Consider the following 8,164-nt stretch of genomic DNA (forward strand, 5'->3'; position numbering starts at 1 on the left):
TCAAAAGATTTGGTTCGACTTTGGAAAACCAAACCATCGGTTGTTTTCCTTTTTCTTTTTAACTTTTTAGGTTTTTATGTTAAATGTTTCAAAATTTTAATAAAAATAAGTTATCTATTAAAAAATAATAATAATACATGATAAACCTAAGCTCATTATTTTAACTTTCAATAGAAATCATAAATGGATATTAATTATTTTTACTTTTAACATATTTAATCAATTAAATATGTAAAGATAACATAACCAAAAGGAACATTGTCCTATAGAACATTCTTTTTTATTTAATATACAAGTCTTCTTCGTCAAATTATGGGATATTAAATATTCGGATTCGATAACCAATTTAAACCAAACAATTTTAATGGACACAAATTGGTCAAAAGGCCGAAAAGTAGGAATCAAATAAAGAAAACATGAGACATATCAAATAAATACTTCCAAAAATAGCATAAACCTATTCTTTATCAACAATGCACCATATGCTCCAAAACTACACATGAAAATATATTATATATAACAAAAAGAAAGAAACAAGGATCTAAGATTTTTCATAAGGAAAATATGAGTTATATTCATTCTTCTGACAAACAAACTCACACTACTACATTAGGCTGCAAATTTAACCACAAAGTTATTCATCGAGAGGACTCAATCAAACTCCCCTCCACAAATCATTTCTATGTCCTCTCTTTTTGTCACAAATCAACACAATACCCCGAAAAAACACAACCTCCATATGCATTATTTGCAACATTAGATATACAATTGTATACATATCTTACCTCAAAAACCATCACCATCACCCCCTCCCACCATTCCCATGTCGTTGGTTCCTAAAGTAGCTTAGCAGCGATTGAGCCTGCAACCAAACATTTAAAATTTTATATATTATCACCAAACATTCAATGATGAGGGCGTTTACGTCTTTTGCACAAACGAGAGATCGAGCGCGTGTCCCATCCCGTCTTTTACGGTTCGAAAAAAAAAAAAAAAAAAAAAAAAGTTGTCCCATTAATATCAGTCTCAGTCCCAATCCAATGCATATCAAACACAGTCTATTCTGTCATGTCATGTCTCATCTTTCGTAACAAACGGGCCCCGTTTGTTACACATGACATGACAGAACAGGTGCATTGGACTGGTGCTGAGACTGATATTAATGGGACAAAATTGTATTTTTTTTTGTCGAACCGTAAAAGATGGGACGGGACACGCGCTCGATCTCTTGTCTGTGCAAAAAGACGTAAATGCCCTAACTATCAAAAACTAAAAAAAAAAACACACCTTTTCCTTAGCGCGTGGGGTCCCCGACTGTGACAAAGCAACCAACGGCGGGACCGCCCCCTCTTGCAACACCATATTACAAAACCGACTGCTATTCGTACACAACTGCAAAAGCGCCGCCGCGGCATTCTCCTTCCCTCTCGCGGACCCCAACTCAACAACCTCAACCAAAACCGGTATCCCGCCCTCCTGCCCGATCGCCGCCCGACCTTCCGGAATCGTCGCAAGGTTCGACAACACAGCAACCGCCTTATCCACCATCCCTGCCGCGGGGTCCATTAACTCAACAAGATACCTCACCGCGCCAGCCTGGACGATTCTCGCTTTATTTTCGTGAAAAATCGATAAATTAAATAAAGCAGTCGCCGCGTCCTTTTTACCCCTCGGTGTCCCGTTCCCTAATAAATCCACAAGCGGACGAATCGCCCCCGACCGCCCGATTCTTATCTTGTTGTCTTCAATCACCGAAAGACTAAAAAGCGTGGCGGCCGAGTTTTCTTTCGCTTCCGAGCTCCCGGTCTCGAGCACGTGAATCAACGGTTCGATCGCGTCCGCGTTTGCAATCGTGGTTTTGTTATTATCATTTATCGATAAATTCAAAAGGGCGGTTACGGAATTTTCTTGGACTTTTTCGTCCGTTGACTTTAGAAGACCGATTAGTAAATTTATCGCGCCACAGTTTGCGATCACGATGCGGTTATCCATGTTGTGTCTCGCGAGTAATCTTAACTCACTGGTTGCGTTTCTAACCACATCGATTGACGTGTCGGTCAACTCGTTGACCAATTTCTTGACTTGGGTTTCAACCGCGGTTAAATCCGGTCGCGTCTCAGTGGTTGGAGACGACACGATCCGCGGGCCGAACCGATCCGACGGCCTCCGCCATAGTTGGTTTCTCGGCCTCGGTTCGAACCGCGGCGAGTATTCGTGGTCCCGCCGCGGAGTGGCAGCGGAAGGCTGAGCCACCACTTCCACCGCCACCTCCGGCGGCACCACCACCTCATCCGCCTGAGACTCGTTTGTATTCGACACCGTTGAGTTTTCACCTTGGTCGCCGGATTCCGGTGTGTTTTCCGGTAAGGAATCGACGGAGGGTGTTTGGACATGGTGATGGTGGACGGGAGAATTGGGTTTGTGAAATGACGAAATTACCCCTACGGGTGTTAACCGGTCAGGGAGTTTGACATTGTTTGACTCGCACCAGTTTGCGATTAGGGCTTTCACGGTGTAATTAGGGATGAGATTAGTGTGGGCTAGGGTTTGCATGGTTTTAGGGCACACAGTGAGGCCAAGATCGAGCCATTTACGAATATACCCCCGCTCATATGTCTGTCCAGAAGCTACAATTACAGGGTCTGTCATCAATTCAAGTGATAAAGGGCAACAGAAATCGGGTGGAATTGGGACAGGGTTTGAAGATTCTGATTGTTTTGCTTCAATTAAACAATCAATCATATGTGTAACAAGATTAATCATTTCTTCAATAACTTCTAAATCTCCAATCTTTTCTGCTTGTTCTGCGTTTTCCTTTAGTTTTTCAAGGGCAACAGCTTCGATTAAAAGTTCTTGGTTTGACTTTAGGTTAAGAAAGTCAGCAATTTTTGACCTTGAGTCAACACTAGGTCCAGATCCATCTGCTTGATCCCTTATTGCTTTTGAAAGTATAGATGATAATTTTTCATGACCCATGTGTTTGATTTTCTGTATGCAATGCTACAAAAGCAAATATGTAGTTTTATTAATTTGTGTAATTCAATTTCTTTATTAAATTTATGGAATTATGGAATACCTCGAGTGATGATGAACTTAATTCATCAGGGAGATCATTAGAAGATTGCAGAAGCTCAAAAAGTTGTAAGCTTTGAGAACGAATCTTTGCAAATAATGATTCAATTTGCATAACCTAAAAAGTGAAAGAAATAGAGATACAAAATGAATTTTTATAATTTCAAGAAAATTAAAATTTGGAAATGAGGGTGATTAAGACATACAAAGTAAACTTTGCTCATCAACGGGTGGCAATCTTCAAGAAGCTCTCTGAGTTCATCAATGGATTGACTCAATCCTGCAAATTCTTTTTGGAGAGATTCATTGGAAGAGATTTCTGAATCAGTGATGGATTCGAGTACTGGTTTATTTAATTTGAGTATTTCTTCAATCTTTTGGTAGTATTTTTGAATGATTTCTGAATTTCTGTTTTCATGAGATGGGAGATGAAAGAAAGTAGAGATGTTTTTGAGAAGGACTTTCAGAAGTGATATCTCCATGACACCTGTAAATTGACAATAAATCATAATCTAGGAGATAATTAAATAACTATAATCTTAATTCCAAAATTTAGAAAAGTATCACAGACCTATATTTGCAAACTTGTGATTGCTTATTTGAGAAAATATTGTTCATATAGGTGATCCCTAGAAAAGCCAAACTCCATAGATGATATTCTTTTTGAACTCCCTATGAAGCTGCATAAATTCATTTAGTAGCATATAATTATAATGTGAGTTTTGTTCATAACCTTAGCAACAACAACATGCTTGAATAGTAGAATTGATATTTACCTTTAATCGTATGAGTTGTGTGATCTTTTACTCATCTTATTAATGAGCCTAAATTGTTGCAGAGCTTGACTGTGGATTCAAAAAATGATAAACTTGGGTGTTATGCTCAAGAGATGATATATGCATGTGAAAGAATAAAAGAGTGCTTCAAATGAAGCTAATAACAATCCAGAAGAACAAAAACAAGACAGCTTTAGATGTATCATATTGCACAATCTTGGAAAACAGTAAGCTAAACAAAATCAGAGATAATTAGTTAACTAGGGAGATAAAATATATTCCATTAATGGACAAACATCAACAAAATATCATCTTCAAAAGTAATCTACTTATAATGTTAGTTTAATTTCCAGCATAAATGCAAGAAGAAGTAATAACTCGACAAGTTATAGATACCAATCCTACCTAAAGAATCGAATACATAAACTTAGCATAAATGGAATCTTTCGCAAATTGGGGGAAAATTCGACTTTCGATTATAACTTTTACCAATTACCACCACATTACAATTCAAAACGAAGCAATACTAGATCATATCCCCAATCGCTAAGCAATTATCGAAACCACAAATCATCAATACAATATACATACCCTGGAGAAATAACCGACAGAAGTTTATGATCTCTCTACAGAATTCGAAGTAGTAATGTCGGAATTCAAATTGATCAAATATACAAACACGCAAAGCTTAAATAAGAACGAGCATAAAGAATAGACTTGACTTCACCTCAATTGAACTCAAAACGCGTTGAAGAAAACGTTGAAAAAAGAACGAGTCCAACAGAGATCAAGAACACAGATACAATCAGTAATAAACGAAACCCTAGAAGATAGAGTAAGAGTTCACCTGAATAACAAGGTACAAAGATCGGCAGATTTTAGCTTGAACAATTCGCCCAGGGATTGTAAAGATATTAAGAAACCAGTGGGTATGCGAAATTTTTATTCCTCTTGAATTCATGAACAGCTCTATTCTTGCTTTCTCATTGGCTTTTTTATTTCTGCCATTATTTTATTTTTGATACCCAAAAACTCCGAATTTGTTCCTTCTTTTTGCTTTTTGCTTTTGCTGCCCAATATTCAGGAAGGAGGTCAAAAAGAAAATGATATCGATTGCTGCCAAGCTGTTTTTATTTTTCATCAATTTTTACTTTTATAATTAGTTTACTTGACGAATTTGTTCTTTGCATTGCCTACAATTATATACTTCACTATTATTATTTTTTATTTTATTTAGGAAAGTGAACTTCCTAACGAGGGTTTCTTGGTTAGATTTCGAGCATCGACTAATCCATCGCTGCAAACATGAGACTATGCATCATGTCCTGGAGTCATAGCAGACGAAGCTCTATAGCCACAGGAGCTGAGTAGTGTCAAGATTTGAACATGAGTCAATAGGTTATACATTATATCTTCCACATGTTTTATCAAGTCACCAGAACCAAAGTGATTACTTCAAATTTTAATAAATCTATTGCTGAAAATTATTATGTTATTAATATTAATTATTATTAATGTAATAATAATTTTAAACAATATGATAAGATAAACATCTATTCATTTGTCAATTGTATCTATCAATGTCTTGCGTATAAAAAATATATATATTATAATAATCATATAACATTATTTTTAATTGTTGTCATTTTATAATATTTGTTGTGAAAGTATATAGAGCTCTGAAAGATGAGATCAAATCAAATTTAGAGAAACCTATTATATAGACTAGTTGTCATTTTATAATATTTGTTGTGAATACGTTTTATAATGTTTGTTTATACGTTTGGAATTATTTCACTTTTAAAAAACATTTTTATATATTTTTTTATTCATAGTCTCCGACATCCATTGATTAAGGGCGGACCTAGTAGGAGTCTGGGATAGCCCGTTAATGATGTACCTTTAATGGTATTTTGATGGAATTTAGACAACTTTGGGTTCAAACGTTGGATTTTTGGGTCTTCTCATTTTCTGGAATTTTCTGGACCTATTGTGGTGAAATGAAGTGAACCTTATCCTTCCTTTTAAACCATGCATGGTATTGGTATCATTTTGGTACCATTTTGACCTAGATTAATTGATTGGTTATTTGGAGTCATGCAATGCAAGTGAATAAAGTTGCAAACTTTATCCATTAGGATCACATTTTGATGTATTCTTGAATGTCAGGGCTTTGGTCTTGTGGGATTAAGCACTTAACAAAGTTGGTTGCTGTGAACAGTGCTACGTCACGTGAACAACCCTTGTATACATCACGTAGCATTGTGGTCACATGCATGTTTTGGCATTTTATGTACGTGACGCTTACATGAAGGTTGCACGACGCGTAGGTCTGCTGACTGTTACTTTGACCAAGTTGACTGTGACTTTTGACTAGTTTGACTTTTGGTTAAACTTGGAGGGATTTAAGCTGTGGACCGAGGTTTGACCTTTGGTTGTTGTCTAAGTTGTTCGTGAGGCTAATTCTTGCGTTTTCGAGCGTGTAGTTGCGATTCATCGGTCTTATGTTTGTCACACCCCAAAACCGGAACGACGGAAACGTTCAGGGGTGGAGGACGTCATGTACAGTATCACAACAATGAATAGTAGTAAACAAGCAACAACATCATCAATTGCATTAATAATATAATTTCATACAAGTGTGTTCTGTAAAGTTATAAGACACCAAAAATGTAAATCAAAATATGAGATGAGTCTTGAACGAACTCCATCTTCTCAAAAGCCTGACATCGGTACCTGTCTACTGATGACCTGAGAATACAAGTTATTTTGAAAGAGTTTATCAGCATTAAAGCTAGTGAGTTCATAAGTATTTTAGTGTCATTGTTTGTATGAAAGTGTTTGTATGTACTTAATGTATAAGTTTGTATATGTTTGTATCTCCTAGAAAATCCTATATTTTCTACTAAACGTAGCCTTCTACCAAGGCATCAAATGAAATGTATGTTTGTTTCTTGTAAAAGTGTGTAATTTCCCAAATATGACTATCATTAACCAAAAATATAGCTTTTACATTACTGTTCATTGTGTGAAGATCACAAAGTGAATGCAATGGGGAAATAAATAAAGTACTGTAGTGTTGTATTAAGTAACTACTGCTGTACTAATTACCTTAAACCAATTGTTATTTAAAGTAACATGTGATATGCATGTACCATACTACCGACTAAAAACACGACGATGAAAGACGTCGGAAGAAATGACATTTGGCACCCGTAGACTTGCAAGTCCCACTATAGTGAGCAGCAAGGTGTAGGACAATCCAGTATAGATCTATACACAAATTCAACGCTCTCCTTCTAGGAGACTCTGGATACAAAACAAGCCATGACAGGTGATGCCATGCCCCGTTATGTGGTTCACATAACTTTTGTAATGTTCTTGTATATGTATTGTATGTACTAGCTGTATTGTATGATCTCTCTCTGTCTAGTATGTATGTATGTTCTCTCTGTATATTATTGTTTGTTTCTCGTTATAGTATTCTCTATCTGTATGTTATGTTTGTTTCTCATCATAGTATTTATTGACTCATGTATGAACTGACTCATTATACGTTTCATTGTTCTAGTAATAGTATTTGTAACTTCCTAAACTATACCTATTATAGTTTACTAGCAATGTTGCTTGTATGTATGAACATGTTTGTATACCCTTGCTACCCAAAGGTATTGAAATCAAAGAAGTAACTTTTATATCTATATACATATATATAATATATAACTAGGATTCAAACGACCTTCGGACAAATAACCGATACCCTAAGTCCACAACCAAACAAGGAACAGGAAGCAAGGCGAGCTATCAGTCCTAAGTCTTTTCAATCCTACTTATATAACTATATCTATATAGATACACATTTGACAAAGTATAAGTTTAAAAGAGTTTAATGAAAGTATTTAACATGTAAAAGAGTTTGTAAAACAGTTTGAAGTAGTTTGTTTGATAACACAGTTTGAAGTAGTTTGTTTGATAACACAGTTTGAAAAGTAAGAAATCCACTTGTTTGGTAGTTATTAATCACATGTGATTGATATAATAACTATAATAGTTCAACTTGTATTCCCCCCCATAAAAGCATTTAAAATCATTTAAAAGGTTGATTAAGGGGTATGAACTCACCTGTAGTGAGTGGTTTGGATGAACGGATGGTATAGGATGCTAAGTGTCAAGTGAAGACTTGAACACACACACGGATCCTATTTAACATATAATGACACATATATGTATCCAATTAGTCATTTAATAACTAATTAGTCAAGTTAAGACACCCTAGAACATGGAAAACACTTTGATTCAAGTGCTATAAGTACCAA

At 35.8% G+C, this 8,164-nt stretch overlaps 1 protein-coding gene across 1 annotated transcript; it reads right to left on the reverse strand.

The window, feature by feature from the left end:
• Nucleotides 1–483: 483 nt before the first annotated feature.
• On the reverse strand, nt 484–4,952 carry LOC145109138 (U-box domain-containing protein 4-like). Its single transcript, XM_079046248.1, has 7 exons — nt 4,696–4,952; nt 3,849–3,917; nt 3,644–3,752; nt 3,279–3,559; nt 3,077–3,190; nt 1,288–3,000; nt 484–862 (listed from the first exon to the last, which is right to left on the reverse strand). The coding sequence occupies exons 4-7, from the start codon at nt 3,552–3,554 to the stop codon at nt 803–805; spliced, it is 2,163 nt and encodes a 720-aa protein (XP_078902374.1). The 5' UTR covers nt 3,555–3,559; nt 3,644–3,752; nt 3,849–3,917; nt 4,696–4,952; the 3' UTR covers nt 484–802.
• Between the last annotated feature and the right edge of the window lie 3,212 nt (nt 4,953–8,164).

Source organism: Lactuca virosa, chromosome 4 (genome assembly GCF_052849685.1).
Source record: "Lactuca virosa cultivar CGN04683 chromosome 4, Lactuca_virosa_CGN04683_v6, whole genome shotgun sequence".
Classification (NCBI taxonomy): domain Eukaryota; kingdom Viridiplantae; phylum Streptophyta; class Magnoliopsida; order Asterales; family Asteraceae; genus Lactuca; species Lactuca virosa.

Excerpts from the sequence above, each read along its gene's own strand:
- LOC145109138 (XM_079046248.1), bottom strand. The coding sequence starts at position 3,554 with ATGGAGATATCACTTCTGAAAGTCCTTCTCAAAAACATCTCTACTTTC. Across the intron at positions 3,001-3,076 it reads TAAGTTCATCATCACTCGAG|CATTGCATACAGAAAATCAA; the intron begins GTATTCCATAAT and ends TTGCTTTTGTAG. Across the intron at positions 863-1,287 it reads CCCCACGCGCTAAGGAAAAG|GCTCAATCGCTGCTAAGCTA; the intron begins GTGTGTTTTTTT and ends GTTTGGTTGCAG.